The following is a 21,918-nucleotide window of genomic DNA, read 5'->3' as shown; positions in this document are numbered from 1 at the left end:
CACTTCCCTCTACATAGCGAAGTCACTGGAAATTTTAGCTTTGCTTTTCAACTCCATAGGGAAACAAGAGTAAGAGGCCACTTAAGGGCAGAAGGGATTATATGCTCAGCCTGTCAAAAACATAATGGGACTTAACAGCAGTTTTGCAGAAGGCATTAAAAGCAGTGTGCACTGATGACAGAGGATACCAGATCTACTGCTAGTATCATACAGAATCATCTTGCTTTTAAAAATTAATGATCTTTTAAGAAGTTTCTGGACCTTCTTTCATGCCCATTCATCCACTCCTTACATCTCCCCATATACTAATAGTAATACTAATACTAATACTAATACTAATACTAATACTAATACTAATACTAATACTAATACTAATACTAATACTAATACTAATACTAATACTAATAAAAAGAAAGCAGCAACCAACCTGGAGAGGAGGCCTGGTAGATTATTTTATTTCCTTGTCTTTCAGGAACTACAGTGTGACATACAGCCAGCAGAGTGAGGAACTCATGTATGTGTTCAGCTGTGGGCTAGATAGAACAGCAGGAGAGTCAATTTTAGTGTTACACACAAACAGTGGTAGCCATCCCCCAACCTGAGCAGATAATCTCTTAGATCACAGACAAAAAAACCTTGAAAAAATAAAATAAAATTTTAAAAAAAAATAAAAATCCCTGATTGTAGTCGTTCTCTTACTTGGCTCCAGAACATCAATACAACAGAGTCAAAGGCCAGCATTAATCAACTATATTGACAAAGATAAATGTTTCACTTAAGCTGCAGAGAGCAAGGACATCTTCCAAACCCCTAATACAAAGCCCCTAACAGAAGTACCAATTCTGTAATTAAATACTAATTCACCCTCAGCAAGTTTACAGATGACACCAAGCTGAATGGTACAGTTGGTACACTGGAGGGAAGGGAAGCCATCCAGAGGGACGTGGACAGGCTGGAGAAGTTGGCCCATGAAAATAGAATGATGTTCAACATGGCCAAGTGCAGGGTGCTGCACTTGGGCCAGGACAGTTCCAGGTGTTTATACAAATGGGAGGAAGATCTCCTTGAGAGCAGCCCTGCAGAGAAGGACTTGTGGGTCCTGGTGGATGAGAAGCTGGACATGAGCCAGCAGTGTGTGCTTGCAGTCCAGAAGGCCAACTGTGTTCTGGGCTGCATTCACACAAGAGTGGCCAGCAGGGAGAGGGAGGTGATTGTCTCCTCTACTCAACTCTTGTGAGGCCCCATCTGCAGTACTGCATCCAGGCCTGGGGCCCCCAGCATGAGAAAGACGCAGAGCTCTTTGAGCAGGTCCAGAGTAGGGCCACTAAGATGATCAGAGGGCTGGAGCACCTCTCCTATGAGTAAAGGTTGCATGAACTGGGCTTGTTTAGCTTGGAGAAGGGAATGCTCTGAGGAAACCTCATTGCGGCCTTCTAGTACATGAAGGGAACATATAAAAAGGTGGGGGAATGGCTGTTCATGAGGGTAGACAGTGATAGCACAAGAGGGAATGGTTTTAAATTGAGGCAGGGGAGGTTTAGGTTATATATGAGGAGGAAGTTTTCCACCCAGAGGGTGGTGATGCACTGGAACAGGTTGCCCAAGGAGGCTGTGGATGCCCCATCCCTGGAGGCATTCAAGGCCAGGCTGGATGTGGCTCTGGGCAGCCTGGTCTGATGGCTGGTGACTCTGCTGGGGGGTTGAAACTAAGTGATCACTGTGGCCCTTTTCAACCCATTTTATGATATGATATGTAGCACCACAAGCTTCACATACGCAAAATGTGTTTGCCAAAAGATACCGATAATTAAGCAGGAAGCTCTACGGCTCTGGTAGCTTCCACAACAGCTTTCAATAGATTCAAAGTAACCACACCAAAATTCTACTCATTGCCACTGCACTCTGAGTGAAGAACATGCAGGGTGGATAGCAGCAAAAGTAACCATCATGTGCTATTACACAGGAACACATCATCCAGCCAAGCTGGAGCCAATGCTGCTCCATTATTTCCAGTGAAAGCCATGAAAGACACCTCTACCTCTCAAAAATGCACAGCCTTCCAGACTGTCAATTCAGCACCTGCTGCTGCAGACCTTCAGTGTCCTTCTTTATCACCCAGCCTCTTTGCATGCTTTAATAGTATCTGTTCTATCAGCTAGAAAAAACCTGTCTCAAGTAACATCACTGATTTTAATCATTCCCTACATATAGGATATTTCTGCTTACAATCCAGCAGGGTAATTTGCTGCTGCCTTGGTATTTTCACATCTCACAATGGACTCCATGGCAATCATCCAAACCTACAGCAGCTGATCATCAGACAGAACCCCAGTTTAGCTTATCAGGCCAGCTCTTCCACACAGCTGTCATTTGTTTCCTTTCTATATTGTTCCAACAATGATATAATTCTTATTGCACTGGAATGAATCAGGACAAAATATTTGAATGTCTACTTCAGAGCTATGAACAGCTCATTCTCACTAATGGCTTCTGTAGTACTGTATCCTCTGCATCACCTAACATTTAAACCCAGCTTAAGATGGAAGGATCACATGTTAAATGATGCTGCTTAATTACTTGTTTTCCTCTACTTAAAGCAAATCTGAGACATTTTGGTACTCGGATTCTTACTGATGGTCTCTGTGAGTCATTCCCCATAAGTTTTCTTTTACACTCAGCTCTATATTCTCCCAATTCCACTTTCTCCTTCCTCCTAAATCTGCAGCAGGAACAAAGCTCTCATTCCAGGTTCCTTCTTCCCCAACTCCTCACTCTGGGGATATACAGCTCTGGGTCAAAGCTATTGCATCTCTCTGGATAACATGAGAAACACCCAGCTTCAGTAATTTCCAATGAGGTAAAGATCTCAGTGAAGCAGCAAAGCTTTTATTAGTTATTGCAATGGTGGGTGCACACCCCTTTATGGAAAGGGAGAAATTGCTCACTTGATCAGTGAAACTCTTCTCATTATACCTCTTTCCTCGCACCACAGGTTTTTACTTGCCTGTTACCTATTGACTAGGTACTCCAGGCTTACAATCCATGCAATGTATTTGCCAATCCACTTTTACATATGAGGCCTACCACCAACCAATTGTTTTTAGGATGATTTTGTATGTTTCCATGGATACAGAAGGCAATATTTCTTGAAGCTGCTATAGCTGTTTCATCCTATGCCAGGCATCCTTACCCTGCTCTGTATTTTTCCTTCCCTTACTACTTACAAAAGCCATATTTAAGAACAAGCCCATATCAGAAAATATCTAAAGGTTACTAAGCCCCAATTCCTGATTTATGACACCTATTACACTGTGCTAGCAAGCATAAATTCAATTATATATTTACATGTATTTAACAGTCTTTCCCTTGCGTATTCCTTCTCATAAGCTCACATTGTTCATGTTTGACCACAGTGGGTATTGCACAAGCCCTCTGGATTAATTTCTTACCCTGGTCAGGTTGTCCCAGCTTCTGCTCTATTCTGTTGCTCAGCATCTTTCTTAAAGCAGCCATTTTGTAAGCAAGTATTAAGTTCATTAAGGGTCTATACCTTGGCACTGTTAGTTTCTATTGCAAAAACGCAATGTAACTCTCACAATAAGATCACTGTGGAATGTCGAACATGAAACCACTCTATCAGTGATATATCCCACTGGCAAAACTTAATTCACACTGCATCTCTAAAGTACAAGCTACAGACATGTAGACATGTTGAGACAGTTTCATTCCTGGAAGCAGTCAAGCAGTCTCTGAATTGTTATTTACAATCAAAACAGATATGCTTTTTTTTTTATATATATTATTATTTTATTTTTGGCCTTATCTAGAAGGCACAACATTAACTATTATCAAGCAGAACACAGAGCACTGGTCAGAAATCATAGAATCATAGAATTACCCGGGTTGGAAAAGACCTCTAAGATCATCAAGTCCAACTGCAGCCTAACCATAGTACCCTAACTCTAACAACCTTCTGCTAAATCATATACCTGAGCACCACATACAAACGGCTCTTAAACAAATCCAGTGATTCAACCACCTCCCTGGGGAGCCTATTCCAGTACTTAACTACCCTTTCTGTAAAGAAGTGTTTCCTAACATCCAACATAAACTTACCTTGGCGCAACTTTTGGAGAACAAACTCTGCAGAACTACATATCTGCATGCCACATGTACAGTTAGGAGTCACTCACTTTACAAGGAGGTTACATATAGAGTTAAATATAATTTCTTCATTCACTTTCAGCAGCATCAGATCAGTGCCTCTATAATGTTTCCAGATAAGCTAGACTGATAGATTTCCATGCAACTGGTCTACAAGTGATCAACAGAACACTAAAGCCCAATTTAATAACTTGACCTTACTACTATGAATCAATGCTGCCCATTCTATCAATGGCAGATAGTAAAATAGTTATCCATTTCATTACCAGAGAGAATTATAACTTAGTATCTCAAAAATATATAAAAATTCCTACAGTTTTATGAACAAAACAATGTGGAGAACTGCTGAGGATCCAGACATGCTGGTCACCTCTAGAAAAGGGAAGCTGGTAAGGCTGGAAGTGGGTGTTTCAGGAACTCACTCAGAAGCACATTAAGGGGCACTGGAATACTAAGTGAATTAAACACAAGTTTATCATGTCAAAACCACTGAAAAATAACCACTGATTCAATGACTGTACTTGAGTAAAAGAAAAATGTCCAAGTTCCATATGCAGCATAAGAAAAATCAAAAGAGTAAGAAGTATTTCTTGTCAACTAATTGCGACACAGAAGTGCATATGAATCAATGAATTTCTGCACATGGAAAACGTTGCGCCCATTGGCACTCATCAACACTTGCTGAACATTTATGGAGACCAAACAGTGTGTGTGAGCACAGTGAGGCAGTGGGTGGTGCATTTCAGCAGTGGTGACAGCAACTGGAAACACAAGCCATGTTCCAGACAGCCATACACAGCTGTCACACCAGAAAATGAAGAGTGTCTTAATCAGATGATCTGCTCAAATTGACTAATGGTGTGGTTATGTTGAAAAACAGTGTTTTGTAGCTGAGAATTTGCTCTATCAAATAGATACTAACACTAACAATAGTGTTACTGTGCTCTATCTATCGTAGTTCCCAGGGAAATAAACAGGAGGCATTACTTTTGGAGCCACCTGCATATTATATCTTCTTTTAATTTTCAACTTGGAAAGAAAATTACTTGGTGTTGAGACAGCTCTAAAAGTAACACATGCAAGCAGATTGGAAAAAAAAAAAAAGCAATACAATCTTCACTACCAAAGCAGTGTGACATTACTGAGTATTCATAGAAGGTATCACACGGATAGCTCCAGCTGCAAAAAGGCAAATACTTAAAGGGAATTCAATGCCTTGCTGAGTACAACAGCATCTAACCGCACAATGGTGCTGGTGCTGTAAGTCCCATTTCATCACCTCAGTCCTCTAAATGAGGCACAGACTGTCACACATCTGTGAACAAACTCTGCATGCATCAATGAGTTATGAAAATTAAGACACCAAAGTGATCCACATAAAAAGAGACAATTTATGCACCTGAACAACATGCCTAAAGCTAAGGGTTAGAAACAGGCAACTTTTCATTCTCCCTCTATCCTGTAATCCAGTCCTCATCTTACTGATGCAGTTTGAAAGAGATAACTTGATTTTAAAAGAACGCATGCAAACTGTTGCACCCATCCTTGCAGTCTTATGCTAAATCATCACTTCTCCATGGGTAGCATCCGTCTCTGCAGGACAGCCAGGCTTCAAAAGGCATCTTTGGTGTACATAAGGCCCATGTGAAGTATCATCAGGCAGAAATTTCCCCACTGTCTGATTGCTGAGTTAACACAGCGAGTTCAGTTTAACAGTGCAATAATAGTACTTCGTTGCTCTCAAGGTGCCAGCTAAAAAGCAGCTTGAGTACATAAGAGCTGAACGTGATGAACAAAGGTTTCTATCTGAGCTGTCTTTACAGTGACACCTAAGGACTCTATCTAAACCTATCTGTCAGCACTGAAAATCCCATCTGTCCAACAAAGCAGAAGTTCTATTCAGAGGACAGAAGAAAAACAAAGAGATATCCTAAGGTTAAGGAGCCACCTCAAGGGCAGATGAGAAACTGTCAATCCATCTACTGTATGCCTCTCCTGCTTAGCATATTGAAACATTAAATCATATCTACAGACCCCTAAGAGCAGCACATAGTAAGAACCCAAGAACATATTACCTATAGTGGGCCCATGAAGTTCTACAAGGCCAAGTGCAAGATCCTTGGGTCAGGGCAGTCCCAAGCGCAGATACAGACTGAGTGGAGAATGGCTTGAGGAGAAGGATTTGGGTGTGCCAATGAAAGACTCAACGTGAGCTGGCAATGTGTGTTCACAACCCAGAAGTCCAACTATGTCCTAGGTTGCATCATGAGAAGCACAACCAGCAAGTCGGGGGAGGTGATTCTGACCCTCTACTCTCATGAGACCCCACCTGGAGTACAGCATCCAGTTCTGGGGTCCCCAGACATAAGAAGGACATGGAGCTGTTGGTGCAGGTCCATAGGAAAGCCATGAAGATGATCAGAGGGCTGGAGCACCTCTGCTATGGGGACAGGCTGAGAGAGCTGGAGATCTTCAGCCTGGAGAAGAGGGGAACCTTACAGTGGCCTTCCAGTACTTGAAGAGGGCCTACAGAAAAGCTGGGGAGGGAACAAGGTGTTCTTAAAGGTCCCTTCCAAGCTAAATCATTCTATGATTTTGTGATTCTGTGATAAACAGAACATGGGAACAGGAGGTAACCCTCATCCTGGCTGTAAGTCTTTCTAGTGCAGTTGACTGCAAAAGCCACACAGGAAACCAGTATATTATCCAGAGAGAAATAACAGGAACTGTCTTCAGGCCCCATCACCTTGAAGAACTTAATGCAATGCACAGTAAACAATCCTTCAGATATCTGCACTGTGAAGCATTTCAAGTTACTAATACTGTAAAGCAAAGCAGAAAGCAAATCTCCATCATTTACAGCATTTTAGGCAGGTCTCAACACAACCACCCTGTAATGCCCTGAATTATTGCTAAAAACAAAAGGTATTTTAACAGGAAGAGGTAGGAGGAAGCCGATTTGTTTCCTATTTCTCTCCACGCTTTCATCTTTTTTATGACAAATCTGTAGAGCAAACTTGATCACAAAAGCAGACTTGTTTAGCATTCAATTTCAGACTGGTCTAGAAAATAGGGCGTTTAAGAGACACATGACATTCATGAAGTAGACTTACATGGTCATTTTCAATGTTTTGCAGGAGTCTTGGGTCATCAAACTCACACGATTCACTGGTAGGAGGAGGCAGCTGGCTGCAGAGCAAGACAAGACAAATGTACCAGTCACAACGTTGCCATCCTTATCACTTCATCTCTTTTTGTTACTTCATCCATTTTGTTGGAGAGAAAGAACTAAAATAAAATCCTACTGCCATAGCAAGTACAGTGAAAAGATCATACGACTAACACACAAAATGCTGAAAACAACACTCTCTTCACTGCACCAGTAAGAAGCCTAGAGAGGTATGCCTGGAAGTGTATTTCAGCATTCAAGTGTCAGTACACCTCCCAGGACTGGTGTAGCAGAAACAGCTTTTAAGTATTCTTAAAATACACTGATTTCAAGTTTCCTCTCAAGTCAGTGAATTCTGCTTTAAGTTGACTCTTGGAGGACTCTGAGCCTACATAGTCCAAATTAGTATCTGGAAGAAATTCTTCTACAGAACTCACTAAAGGAAGCATATGGGGGAGGGGGGGTTAGAAGAAGTTAACAAAGGAAGCAACAACACAAAGGGAGAGAAGCATCTACAGAAATTCCATCTCAGCAGAAGTAGCAGCCTCTCATATCAGCTTCTTCCTAAAAGTAATCACAAAAATTTGAACTAGAAAAGCTTAACTCATAAAGAAGTAGCTTCCTAATAGCCCCTGTTTCTTTAGTGGTAACTCACTTCTTACCCATATCGGACATTCAAAGCCACAAAGGCCCTCTCTGGCTCATTCCCATTTCCTGTTAACCTGAATATGCTGCATTGGTACCTCCTGCGGACGACTTCCTTCTAGGTTTTCACTCCATTCTATAATAGTGACTCATCTAGAACCTTCCCAGCTTACCAAGTAAATCATAACGTTTCAACTAAGGTTTCTTAGCTTTGCTCCTTGTCAACTTTGAGCTTCATGAAGTGAAGGAATAGCAGTACACTTATCTCTGGAGACTGAACGTAGAAGTTACTCGTAGGTTGTTACTTTGTTCTTGGCAGTTATAAACAAGCACTGTATTAGCAGGCATCCATGCCAATACAGCCACTCCCTATCCTTCACCCTCCTTCACCCTGGAATATATTTACCTGAAATCTTCTGATGAACGTTCTCTTTCCAACTCCGGAAAATGACTGAAGAATAAGAAGGGGAAGAAAAATAACAAACCCATGAAGCATTTATTCCACTATGCAAACTAGAAAATAGGTAGAAGGCAGAGATCGATGTGCCATCACACATACAAGTACACACTTGAATCGTAGATTCAGCTTTTCAAAGGTTTGAATGATATTTTCTGTGTTTTGAAGTATCTAAATTAGCTACCATGAAACTCAAAGGCTATTTTGCATGCAGACCTTAACAGTAGCCTTCAAAAATTAGCAGAGACCAAAGATACAGCATCTGAGAGCCAAAAAGCCAAGTGCTATGAAATACTGGAGTGATTCCAAGAGATCCTATTGATAAAAACAGAACAAAAATAGCCAAGTGGACATCTCTCCTGTACAAGGAAGATTTAACTCTTGTCTTCTGACAACAATTACAATTATTTGACTGTAGTGAAATTCTCATTATTAGAGGGAGTCCTAGAAGCAAAATAGATTTCTGCCACATCGTCTTCTCTCTGCAAAGGGCCAGAGGGAATTCAGCACTTTTGTTTTAATTTAAGTCACAAGCAGACAGGAAGCAAGTACGATTTCTTCTCTTCTTATGTAAAGTATTCTCCAGGTTTATGTCTCCTAATTTGTGTCACAGGACATAAAAATGAAAGCTATTAACTGTGATCATAAAATACATTGCAATATACACGGAACAAAACGTTCTATTGGTACTCTGATCTAAAAGTATCCACCATTACCAGCACACGTTTAGCTACAGAGTTTCTAAGAAGTCATACCTACCCATATGTCACTCCAGCAATACTACATTTCTTGAAGTTCATGATGTTACAAGTTAAAGTACCAGTTTTATCTGAAAACAGGTATTTTACCTGGAAGAAAAAAGTTTAAATTTAACTTGCAAAGTAACAAGACTGAAATAAATGGAAAAGAGTTAAAGTTTAAGGAAAATTCAGGAAGAGACCTAGGATCCAGGAATATCACAATGCAGATTTATTACAGCTTCTTTTGTCTTATCAAAACTAAGGGAAAACAATCAGGAAAGCTCCTTAATGGTATTCTCTCTTATTTATCTGTAAATGCAGCAAGGATCAAATAGTAGGTATTAATTGCCACAGCTCCAGTTACACTGGCTTATTCAAGCTCAATGTTGACTGAATATTTCAGTTGTATTAACATCGTATAGCAAGACAGGAAACTGAAGTAAAGGTTCCTGAAGAATCTGAAGCATAAACAGACTCAAGGCTCCCACCTTCCATAAGCCACAACAGATGCATGGTGTTTGTAACAAATATCTTATAACCAAAAGTTTGTATACAGTTATTATTAAAGGAAAGTAGAAAAGCTTGTCAAGGAACACAATCTAAGCTAGGAATGACATTGCATCTTTTTTTACTTCCATTTCTTGTGTGGCAGTAAGAAACATGAATGACTAAGGAAGGCCAAGGATGTTTGGGGCTGCTCTTTAGCCAAGTGTAGTACTGTACGTCCTGTTCTGGTACAGACCATCACAAGCACAGATACCTCAAGGACAAAGTCAGTTACAAGAGATGGTAGAAAATACAGACTCAATTCTCAGGCTTAAAACTGCTTGTATGACCTTAAATCTAACCCTATCATGCCTCATACTGGCAAGACTTGGACTAATGAAAGTGAAGAAGTTGCATTAAGCAAGCCACAATGCAAAAGAACAAAGCATGTTTGTACAGCATTCTTTCACACCTTCCATCTCCCCAACTATACAACAAACATTACACTTCAGAAAGCTTTTCCTTACCTGCCCAAGCTCCTCATTAAGATTTGAGGTTCTGGCCATTGCAGGTGTGTCTTTTTCAGGATAATACATGTCCATGTCCTGAAATGAAAGCAAAATTAGATGCAAAATGAATGCTAAAGTCTCCAGTCTTCTTGTATTTCAGAAGAATTGCTAAATCTTTACTGGAAGTTCAAGGGTTAATGTATACAAAGATAAGGAATATCTCTCTTCTACTTGCTGATGTTCAGCTCAAGAGGTGTGAGTTTTTCAAGTACATAACTGAAGAAATACACACTCTGAAGTCAAAGCTTGCCTGAATAAAGGTATAACCATTTTGTAGCATAAGGCACCACCAACTCATGTCTTCAGAGAAATGTCATAAATATCATGACTCATACCAGAGTGGATCTGAATACCAACAACAAGATTTAAAAGAAAAAAAAAAAAACTACACAAAACACACACAAAAAACCCAACCAACCTCCCCCCCAGAAAAACCCAAACACCTCACCCAAACAAGTCTAGTCTTTATGTCTGCTGTGGCTGAGAGAAGCTATAGGGTACCATGAGTAACTCAGCTTAAAGACTTCCCTTATCCTCAGAACCTATAATACATGAAAGCAATCATTTATACAGTAGAGCTCCTTACAACAAAATCTTTTCATTTTTTGTGGAACACGGTACTAATACGAAATAAATCTCCTGAATTTTGTCCTACCCTCAAAACCAGAAATTCTGGTGAAGATTTCAGGCTCTTTACATCATTTTGCAAAAGTGATTGCAATACATCAATTCTTGTTACTTACCCAATTTATAAAAAGAGCTTGAGTGAATTTGACAACTTCTAACGTCACCAAAAGACTGATTGGAATAAGGTTGTTGTACAAGATAATAAATGTCAGCAGATTGTACCCAAAGTTGACAGACAGCATTTCTGTGGATGGAAAAACATAAGACAATCATACAGAACACCATAATACAATCATACAGAAGGCAGGAATCTGAGTGGCACAGAATAGTGACAACCATCTTTCTGTAGTGTCTGATCATATTTAATAGCACTAAAGTAAATAGTAAGTGTGTTAGCTTAGTATAAGGGTCTTTCTAATATTGATTTGAATATTACACATATAAAGACACCCACAAAACACATGCCTGGAGATAGAACACACTATGCCATGTGAAGAATAAAATTGTTGAGGCTGTGTATTTGAGAGAAGAACACATTCTGAGAATATTTTGCTGAGCAGATGGTGAAATGTATGATGTTCCACACTAACCCAAAATTACAGATTTATTCAATGTGTCAACTACTCCAATTAAGAGCCAGCAATATCACTCATAACAAAGCTTTACCCTTCAGAAACTGTCCTGTATATCTCAGTGGAATTAAAAACAAAGAATAAAATTTGTTCTAAAAGCTGCCAGCATTGGCAGACTTGAGAAGTCCTTCATTCTAAAGAAATATGAGCAAGCAAAATGACACAGACATCCAGAGAACAAACTAATTGAATCCTGCTTAGGCAGAATTGCTGTTAGTACCAGAGACAATGTTGGGCAAGTTGCCCAAATAGCACAACTGCTCCTAAAGGGAAGGAAAAGCATTTATGAACAGCAGACAGAAGTGGTTCAGGAAAGACATAGGATAACAGCTCCTCTCCATGGTGCTGACCACAGCTTCTTTGCAGTAGACATAGTCTCCATGTTTGCAATTTGCATTGTTATTGAAGCTTAGGAGGCACATTGAATAGCAGAGCCCAGTACAACGGGGTTACACCCTATAACTAAGCAACCTGAGATGATGGCAGAGGAGCAAACTAGGAGGAGATAGAAGCCAAAGAGTTGCAGTTTGAACTCAGTCACCTCCAAGTGTGAACATGTGAGTATCATACCTCTTATCAATAAACATGAAGAATAAAAGCACAGTTTACTGGAAAAAAGTTTTTTCTAAAACAGTCTTTATACAAATTAGACCTTTAATGAAAATTCCAAATCTAGCCTGACAGAAGTATTTCCCATGTGTAATGACTGCAGAAGTGATGGAAACTGTGTGTTCATTTCCAGGAACACACCTATCACAGGAACACACTACTCTCTCATCCTTGTTTATTTCATGGTCACACTTGTTCCACGTTAGCTCAAGCTGATGAGTTTGTTTCACTCATCTTTTCTTACTGCCTTCTTCATCTGAAGGAATGAATTTAAACTTCCTCATTAAGTAGCAAGGTGGAGGGCACAAAATATAATTTAAGAATTGTCAATATTTCTACTAGAAGATACTGCAACTACCACAAATTAGAGTTAAGCCTAAGGTGCTTCCATGCTCCTCCTACAAAAGCTTCCCCCCCATCAATTACTATCAAAATTGTGTTTTGTTGTAAAAGTGCTGAAGATACCTTTTGCCATCTGTTTGTACTATCATGAGCAGAAAGACAATTTGCAGTGAGAATCATTTTATGATCTGCATCTCAAGATGATTTTAACAATACACTTAATAACCAGATAATATAACCCCCAAAACAGAGGTCTAACAGGCAGCGATGCATTTCATACCTAAGTGTTTGCATGAGGTCCATTTTTTATATCTGAGCTAATAAATTCAAGGAGTACAGATGAAACCACAAAACCCCTTTAAGCATACTAACCAATCAGTTTTCTCATTACAAATGACAGACATCAGAAGCCAAAGCAACTCAAACACCACCAAAATCACAAGCAGATAAATCATGAGATTTAGCATGCACACAAAGATTTGCATGCAGAAAAACAGGGGAAAAATGTATCAAGACAAATCCTTTTCTTCCGAATAGAAGCAAAAAGCTGAAGTCAGTCCCATCAAGATGGATACCTTCCATCTTACAGTCAGATACAATGTACTTATGATACATATGGCAACAATACATATTCTACTCCAAAAAGAATTCTGTGGAAATCCAAATGCATAGGATCTCCACAGGTGTGAATAGCAAATGTGAACATCAACCACCAGTCTTGCCTCTTTCTGTTTCTTTCCTGCTCCCTAAGTGGAAGCCCAGTGATATTTGCCTGACCTTTAAATCATTTTATTAACAGCAGCCTCACTGGCTGGCTAACTTAAGCCAGGCTATATGCCAAACAAACAAACACCATCTAAAGTTAGTAACAGGCATTGTTTCTTATGTTTTTCTTTCTCCATTTCTTATTTTATCAATATATTTGGTAGACTTAGGACCCTGGATGGTCATACAGTCTGACACATCCCAACACAGCCAGCATACTCACTGTTAGAGCCAAGGTACCACACGACTTCACCGTGTGTTCTGTTCCACAATAAGGCACCTACAGAACTCACAAGGGCCATCACCAGGAGAATACAGAACAAAACCAGGATCTGCATGTTGGTTACTTTCTCCACATTTGATCTCTTCAGAGGTGCTTTGGTTGAATTCTGAACAGAAATATAAAGAATCAGGTTTATACAAATAGTTGCAGAGACTAATTCATTCTTTATTTTCTGTGTCAGTTATAGAACTTAATACTTCAGCTCTACGTAGATCAACTGCGTACAAAGAACAGAAAGGTCAGAATAGTAGCCAGGGCTCCATACAACAGCTAAGCTCACAAAAGACTGGAGGAAGATAAACATGCAGTAGAAAAGATCTCATAGATTCTCCTTAACCTGTCTATCTTCAAGTGTTAAAACAGTAGGCAGCTATTATCATTTCTTCAGCTGCTAAAGCTCAGTTTAAAATGCTGTATAGCCAACAGACAATTTAAAAAATAGAATACAATTAATTTTGGTTGAATATCAAGTATTAAGGCATATACCTCCATTACTTTTTGTACATATACAACTTCAAGTACATTAGTATCCTTGCACTCCTCATGCTTCTACTTAAACAGCTATAATGAGTTTCATAAATTCATTTCATAAATTCCATTTCATAAATGATTTTCATAATTCCATTTCATAAATTCCATTTAATAAATGATTTTCATAATTCCATTTCATAAATTCAAATATGAAAAACAAGTAGAATACAGAAAAGAACACACACCCCAAATCTTTGAAGACTTACCTGCATGAGTTTTGTATCAAATCCTGTATACACAACAATACCCAAGACCCACTGAGTGTTTCTCAGTTGTGCGCCTCTTAGCAAGATCTGGTCTGGACCAACTGGAACTGGGCTGCAAAGCATGAATCAAACAAGCATCTCTCAGTTCTCACTAACAATTTAGGAAAACAGCTCTCCTTTCAGCTTTAGCTTTCTCCCAGCTCAAGAAAAAAAAGGGAAGTATTTTAATCAACTTTTACTGTCCACTGTCTTATAATTATACAGACAATATACAGGTTTCATTCCTCTGCTGAAAGCCTAATCTATGCTAAGCACAGCAGGAAGAAGTTGATTCAAGGGAGTTCCTCTGTTTTCCCAGAACTTGACAACCTGTGGCAGATCTCTGCTTCACTTTGGTTAAGAAATTCCCTTTCATATTCAAGACAGAGAAGCATCACACTTGCAAACAGACCATCTACTCTAAGCAAGCTATAACTGTACACACGGCATTAAAGAAGCATTTTGGAAGAGTTGTATTACCTATGTGATTTTTCAAGTAATATGCAAGTGATCTTTTACTCTTCTTGCATCTGTCACTATTCTGCTTAGTCACTCAAATAATACAGTTTTGGTGCAAGGAAGCAAGTACAGTAAGATGAAACCTGTACACTCCTGCTGATGTCTCAAGTTCTATTATTTATAGTCCTAAAATCTATTTTCTCAGAAGTTCTTTCCTTTCAAGAGTTGCAACAGACCCAAGTCACATTGACAGAAACTCCAGATTCTGGAATCATTTTCCAATATGGAACTGAGCTTACTTTAGCTCCCATTGGAAGACAAAGTTTTCCAGTTTCCTCTGTGCATCTTCTGTTGCGAGACAATCCTAAAAATAAAACCATTTCCTCTGCTGCTTCCAAAGTGTCACTTTAGCTAAAGAACAATAATGATTTCAAAGAAGCCATGTCTCCCCCAGCAAACGGAAAACTCTGCAGAAAGGCAAAACTACATCATCCTATACTAACAAATGCTGATTCACAGCTGTTGGTTGTTATCCTTTTCCACTACACCACCTAACAAACAGATATACGGTCAGTGTTGCACAGGAGAAGCATGCAGGAAGTATCTGTCATAACCAAAGGAGTTTATGACTGCTATCAAGCTGATACCTTTGACCATCTAAGCGTAAGGTTCCAGTGAAGTCATACAGATGACGGTTTGGTCCTTCACATTCTATCCTTCCAGACACTTTCATCAATTCCTCTTTTGACTGGAGATTAGCAGTTTGAGACAATCCCTGCAGAGATCAAGCCAAAGGAGATTCTTGTCAAAAACTGCTTGTTAGAAAGCAAGAAGGCAGGAAAAGGTACTTTTTTCTAATAGTTTATAATTACAAATTCACTTGAGTGTTTTGTTGGTTTGTTTCCTCATTTTGTGTTTTTATTTTCAGATGACTTTCCTGCAATATTTAACTATCACAGGCACATGTGAGCTTGATTACAGAGACTGCCTTAAATCCTTCTATCCAGAAAGCCTACACAATCTCTGTGACCAAGAGAATCACAGAAAATTCATATCAATAAACCATGAAGTCACACATGTGCAGGATGAAGCAGGAGACAACGAGCCAAAACAGGCCTGGCTTTTCTCTCAAAGTACAGCTCTGCTGATGTGTTACTGCTGCTAAATGTTGTCACTCTTAAGTGTAGACTCTTACAGGTCAGTACATGCATTATGCTCTGATTGAACTCAAGGTTTATTTTCAATCCAGTATGCAGCTATAATTCAACATATTTGCACTCCATCTCAGGGACTGCACACATGATATTCCATTGCTTTTCAACACTAAATGCCCCTGCTTGGCTAAGAGTGATCCCCTTTGAGTTTCTTTTAGCAGTCTGACCACAGTACCACAAGCTACAACAAGTTTTTAAGAGAAGTCTCCCCACATCAATTTTGTTCTGTTTTTTGGGGTTGTTGCTTTTTAAACTGTATTTTAAGCCTGTGTCCAGAAGCAAATAAAATCTGACAGGAATGCATGATCTGATCTACTGGGCTGATTCAGAACAGGAAGCCACGTTTTTGCAAGTGTAGCAAGCAAATAGCAAGTGTATAGATTCTATAATGCATATAGATGTTACACATTTTTAAATCTGTAATACATATACACGTGATTTTGAAATACTGATACAACCAAACTCATGTTTTTGTAACTCTCCAATCTCAGAAAGAGCACAAAGATTCTCAACTGTTTCTAAGCACCACAATGAATAGGATTTTTTCAGCAAAACTAGAAATATCCGACCAAACTCCATTACATACCACAAACAGAGAACAAATTAACTGAAGCATAATGAAGAGCTCCTTTGAGCACCCCAGAGGGAGTAGTAACAGTGGTGTATGTGACAGCAGAAACTGCAGCTCTGACCACAAGTAGAGGCATTTTTCATGTTTTTACTAATAAAACCAGCACTTGAATCCTGCCTGTCCTTTGGAAGCACAGTGTATCAACGCAGCTTCTTGATAAAGTTCTTTTCACTGAATTGCTAGAAATGCTTGGGTTTCCCAGTAAAATTAGTATTAGTGAAAAGTTGCTTGATAAAAATTCATCCATCAATGGGCACAAATTGCCTAGAATTTCACCTCCACAGTTTGAGGACTAGTGGTGTTAATTCACTTTTAGTATAGAGGATTTTAGCTACCTCCCCAAAAATAGAGAAAAGTTAAAAGAAAAAAGTTTCACTCAAAATAAATAAATAAATAAAAATAATAAATTGCTATTTTCAAGTACTTTTAAATAAAAACTCCACCTTCAGGCAAAAATTTATCACTGTTTAGGGAAAACAAGAAGCACAAATAGATGAAAAAGGCTTCACTACTGCCTGAAAGTCTTTTATTCCAAAAGCTATTCCAACAGATCCTATTTGTCATTTTTTAGTTTTCAATTATAGTCCTGTATCTTGCAAATTTGAATGCAAGACCTACAATTATTTGTCAGTACAAACTATATGCCAGAAGATCCAAGCCAGACTTGCCCCAACCACAGTGTCACATTCATTTAAGAGTGACACCTCAACACCTTTTCAGTATTAGTGCTATGCTCAATTCAGTGAGGCAGAGTGAAAATCTATTTGAAGTGTTTCACACAAATCAGGTTAAAGTTAATGCTATCATAACTGGCAGGAAAATTGGTCAAAGCTCTCCCTGGACCTCAAGCAAAATACTACCAAGGTCTGCTTGATTTACCTTTATAACCTCATACCCTCTCTGTTTCCTCTAGATTAGCTCCTTAGACTTGTACACAAACCATTATTGCTTGGGTTTCTTTCTGTTGAATAAAAAGGTTTACTGTAACCTGGAAAGAGATGTATATTTTGTTTATCTTGTTTTCAAACAGCACTAATACTGTTGTCAAACAGCCTACAGTCCACATAGTAGATAGCACTTGACACCTAGAGGAGAAAAAAATGGCAAAATTCAATTTATTTTACCTGTCGTATTTTAAGATTTGTCTCCCCATCAAGATTAGCTGTTTCAATATAGCACATGGCTTGAGGTTCGCTGTAAGGAATATAACAAGGTATTAGATACTGAAAACATATTACTTTTTATATGCTACATTTGCATTAAGCTGTCCACAATATATGTCATCAATAAACTGAAGAGAAAAATCACATAGGTGGTATATAGGTGTTGAAAATACATATGCCCTTGGATCTAAACGCGCTCGTGCATTTAACTATACAAAAGTACAGGACTAAATCAGGTTAATAAGAATTTAATAAACCATGATTAATTTCGATTTCTGAAGTTGATATTCTACATTGAATTCCACAAAAACCACCTGAGGTTGCAAGAGCTGTGCATTGATGAAGTAGCAAACAGTGTACAAAGAGGATGCACTTAGAAGAAGAGAGCAGTGCTCTCTGCTATTGACTTTGTGAACCATGCATACTGAAGTTGTGATCCACAGGACCAACTTCTATGCCCAGAAGTTGCTCAACTGTATTTGAAGACACTGCTAAAGAGCTCCTCCACACTTTGTAAAGAATCAGGGAATAGTTTGATGAGATTGAAATTGAGGGCTGTGATTTGCATCTTCTAGAGATGCTTCTGTCTTTATCTAAAAGGGCAAAAATTCTTCATAGATACAATTAGACTAATTTTCATTTAGTCATGGCCTTTCCTATTTCTAAATTGAACAGCAGTGCATAAGCGTCTGCAATAAGGAAACAAAGTTCTATTGGAGAAATTACTTCCTGACATGCTGCTTAAGACTGAAAATCTCTACATGGCACCAGCAAGACTGTTATCATCGCTGGCTTCTCAGGTTGTTAGGGAGCACCTGTTTCCCCTCTGGACCTCAATCACATGTCTCCAGTCTATCACTTTTCTTACTCTTGAGAAGTTGCTGTTTGCTTTCCAAAATAAACCATTACTTAAACAGCAAATACACTTAATCAGCAGAGTCAGTAACAAATGCTGTTTAGGTAAAGCTTTGTTACAAAACAGGCACATATGTAACAGTAAGAAGATAGATTTTTCTCTCCATTAATTGTTTCTTCAAGAAGAAAGGTGCAGCGTTTGTTCTTTCTCTCCTCCTGTGTGAGCAAACCGAGCCCAAACCCAATGATGTTGCCATCTATTTTCAATTCAATTCCAATTTTACTTGTTAGAAACACTTTGTCCTCTACTTTTAAAATGCAGTTTCTTGTAAATGTACATTCCCACAGAAATGTAAAAATGTTTCCATGCAAATCTGCATTTGGATTCAAACTACTTTTCAATTTTCCTCCATGAAAACTTATTCTGCATGCAAACTTCATTTTACATCACCTTTCTTCTATAAGGCAAAGAAAAGAAGAAGATAAACAATTGTTTATTTCAACTCTGACAGTTCAGACAAAAAAATTAACACATTGACACAAAGCAAACAATCCCACCCATTCAGAGCACGCAAAGCCTTCTGGTGAACTGAGGACACTTAGTATTGTCATTCAGGAGAATTATGGAAATAACACCAATTGTCTAGCATTCACTATGGCAGTTCTGCTATTTATTTCAAGCAAAGCTCCTAAAACTCAAATACTTTGGCTCTAATTCTTCAGTTACATGATTAGCAGTGACAGCAAGTTAGTAGAATAATAGATAAAAAGCTGACCCATCCAAGTTAAGGCATAAATCAGAAAGGTTTGGGGGTATTTTTTAGTATGGTATGATAAGAAGTTCATGCAGAACAACTATTTCTCAACACTGAAACAGAAAGTTACCGAGAGTAGCCCAACTAAATGCGTGTGAAGGTTGAAAACCATTTCTTATAAAAAATGGTTTTGGTTTGAAAATATAACACTGTAAACCATGGAAAGAAGGTACTTCTATCCTTGATCACATAACATAGTTTGAAGAGATCAAGCTTCCCATTTCTGAGTACCAGTGAAATGTTTCTATGAACTAACAACCAGCCTTCATTTTCTGCTGTATCATAAAAGTTGTGCTGTTTTCCACAAGGCAAAAGGAATGGTACTCAGTTTACTACTGCTGCCATAATTCAACATGGGTTTGTGTTCAACAGCCCAAAGACAACAAGCACATGAATGAAGCCCAAAGCTTGTGCTGCAGGTTAGCTACTGAAAAGCCATCTGGGCTAGCCTTTGAAATTACTGCTTGAAAAGCTTTAGAAGACATCTTTGAATGTCAGGGAAATATGCTGGAAATTCAGTGGAATTAACTGAAAGACAACTTAAGCTTCCTTGATTAAATGAAGGGGGTCCTCAAAAAGCCAAATGATTGCATCAAGCTTGTACAACACATCTTCCATCTTCAGAACTCAGTGTCAGACTTTGTATACTACAAGCACATAATACTACCAAGCCTTTTTTCTTATGAACCTATCAGCAATGCTAAAAACAAAATCATTGCCTACTAAAGCATGCTTTAACATTGCTGAAATTTAATTATAAGATGTGGAGAAGACATAGTGTTATCTGATGTCTGGTTTTATTAATAATAAATACAGAGTTTAGTGTCCTCTGCACCTCAGTTCATCAGATACTTCCACACCCAAACAGGATACCTGGAAGATACAATGATCATGTCTGCTGGAAGATGCTGCCCATTGGTGACCTTCACAATATCGCCTACTGCTACCTGTTGAATCAGGGGCAGGGGTGCAACAGCATGGAAGAGAAAAACAAACAGTTTGCTTGTCTGCAATGTTAGTTTGTTATTGTCCTTCACCCAACAGAACATGAACATGCACAAAACAACTACAGACAGTGCTACTGTAAGTCAGAGTACTTTTCACTGCAAGATTATAGATCTAGTATCAAAGCTTCCTGTTTCTTGAAGGCAAAATTATATATATAATTTTGTATATATACACATATATATAGCTATTTGTCTGTAGAGAATACAAAATAGGAAAGTATGAACTTGTTGCAGCAAATTTTAGTAGAAGTGATTGTTTTCTTCTATAATTCAGCTATTATCCATACCTGAATTATACTCTTTTAATTTAAGCACAGTCTCATCTAACCTACAGACAGATTTTCCCTGGTAAAAATGTACCTTTGGTACTTGAAGAAGATGAAATTCAAGAAGAGTTTCTTCTGTTTTTTCTCCATATTACTTACCCACTCAGTCACTGTTACCTTCCCTTAACACTATTTAGATGCACTGCTTGTAACAACCACTAACAAGAAGCTTTGTCTCTACAGGCAGATAGCATCAACCAGTTCTTTTCTGACCTACAGTCACTTGAGATCTGCAAAGTCATAATTTCTGGAGCAAACCTAGGAGTTTCCAGGACCTGTCACAGGAACTCTGTCCTTCTACAGGACCCATGCAACTCTTTCAAGACAGCAAGCCAGAACTGGCTAATGTATATCAGTTTTGAGCAACCCACGTACTGCTTACAGCCCAAAACATGCTTCAAATACTTGAACATACAAATTTATTAAAAATGAAACAGATGGCATGATTGAACAGGAAGATTCATTAGTCTTATTTGGATCCCACTGAAAACAAATTCCCTTGCTTTGAAAGCTCAAGAAGTACCAGAAACCTTCTTAAAGTAAACATGTTGATAACACAGAACAGTTATTCCCTAACAACATATGCAAGCATAAACAATACGCAAATGCAAGATACAGACCAGTGCAAGCAGTATTTGAGAAGACAATGAGTACAAGGAAAGAAAAAAAAATAGATTCCAAGCTCAGCTTCAAATATTACCTTTGAGTTCACTGTCTTCATATCAAAGAAGACATGGAACAGCAAAATAACCATAACCATGAGGCCTCAGAATCCCCAGAGAGCTTTAGTTTCTGCTATAGTCTAACACTTCAGCAGGATTGTGTTTAGGTCTCCTGAGGGAAGTCTCATTTCTCTGAGGTAATAGAAGTCTGTACTTTAGCTTCATCTATTAGTTAACAGAACTCATTTTGTCTTTAAAAGGAGTTAACAGCCACAATTACATCAGTGCACACTGAAGGACTTCAGAAAGTTCTACAAATAAATCTCAGCTTGTCCCAGAACCAGGTTTCAATACAATCTGTATTCAAGGTGAAGATGGCAGCAGGGCTTGTGTTCCTTACTACAGTAAATAATTAGCATTAAAACATAAGAGCTTTTCAGCACAGAAAGAAAAAAAACCTGTCAGATTTCCAAGAGAAGTAGAGCATTGCAGTGAAAGTTACTCTTCATGGACTCATGGACT

The 21,918-nt window shown here is 38.7% G+C and overlaps 1 protein-coding gene across 7 annotated transcripts in view; it reads right to left on the bottom strand.

The window, feature by feature from the left end:
- Nucleotides 1-21,918, bottom strand: part of ATP8A2 (ATPase phospholipid transporting 8A2) — a 280,727-nt gene that overhangs the window by 214,535 nt on the left and 44,274 nt on the right. For 6 of the 7 annotated variants that reach the window (XM_085536352.1, XM_015852108.3, XM_085536349.1 and 3 more), the window contains 11 exons: nucleotides 20,275-20,348; nucleotides 17,693-17,762; nucleotides 15,371-15,498; nucleotides 14,226-14,337; nucleotides 13,429-13,594; nucleotides 10,974-11,101; nucleotides 10,189-10,266; nucleotides 9,195-9,283; nucleotides 8,385-8,429; nucleotides 7,278-7,353; nucleotides 428-533 (listed from right to left, as the gene is read on the bottom strand). In XM_085536352.1, the coding sequence (XP_085392478.1) occupies nucleotides 428-533; nucleotides 7,278-7,353; nucleotides 8,385-8,429; nucleotides 9,195-9,283; nucleotides 10,189-10,266; nucleotides 10,974-11,101; nucleotides 13,429-13,594; nucleotides 14,226-14,337; nucleotides 15,371-15,498; nucleotides 17,693-17,762; nucleotides 20,275-20,348 (1,072 nt within the window). The remainder of the gene's footprint in view (nucleotides 1-427; nucleotides 534-7,277; nucleotides 7,354-8,384; nucleotides 8,430-9,194; nucleotides 9,284-10,188; nucleotides 10,267-10,973; nucleotides 11,102-13,428; nucleotides 13,595-14,225; nucleotides 14,338-15,370; nucleotides 15,499-17,692; nucleotides 17,763-20,274; nucleotides 20,349-21,918) is intronic. The other variant, XM_085536353.1, reaches the window with a different exon arrangement.

Source organism: Coturnix japonica, chromosome 1 (assembly GCF_054131305.1).
Source record: "Coturnix japonica strain WE chromosome 1, WE-NBRP24, whole genome shotgun sequence".
Lineage (NCBI taxonomy): Eukaryota > Metazoa > Chordata > Aves > Galliformes > Phasianidae > Coturnix > Coturnix japonica.
The sequence above is the reverse complement of the archived record's forward strand: the minus strand, read 5'-3'. Positions and strand labels throughout refer to the sequence as shown.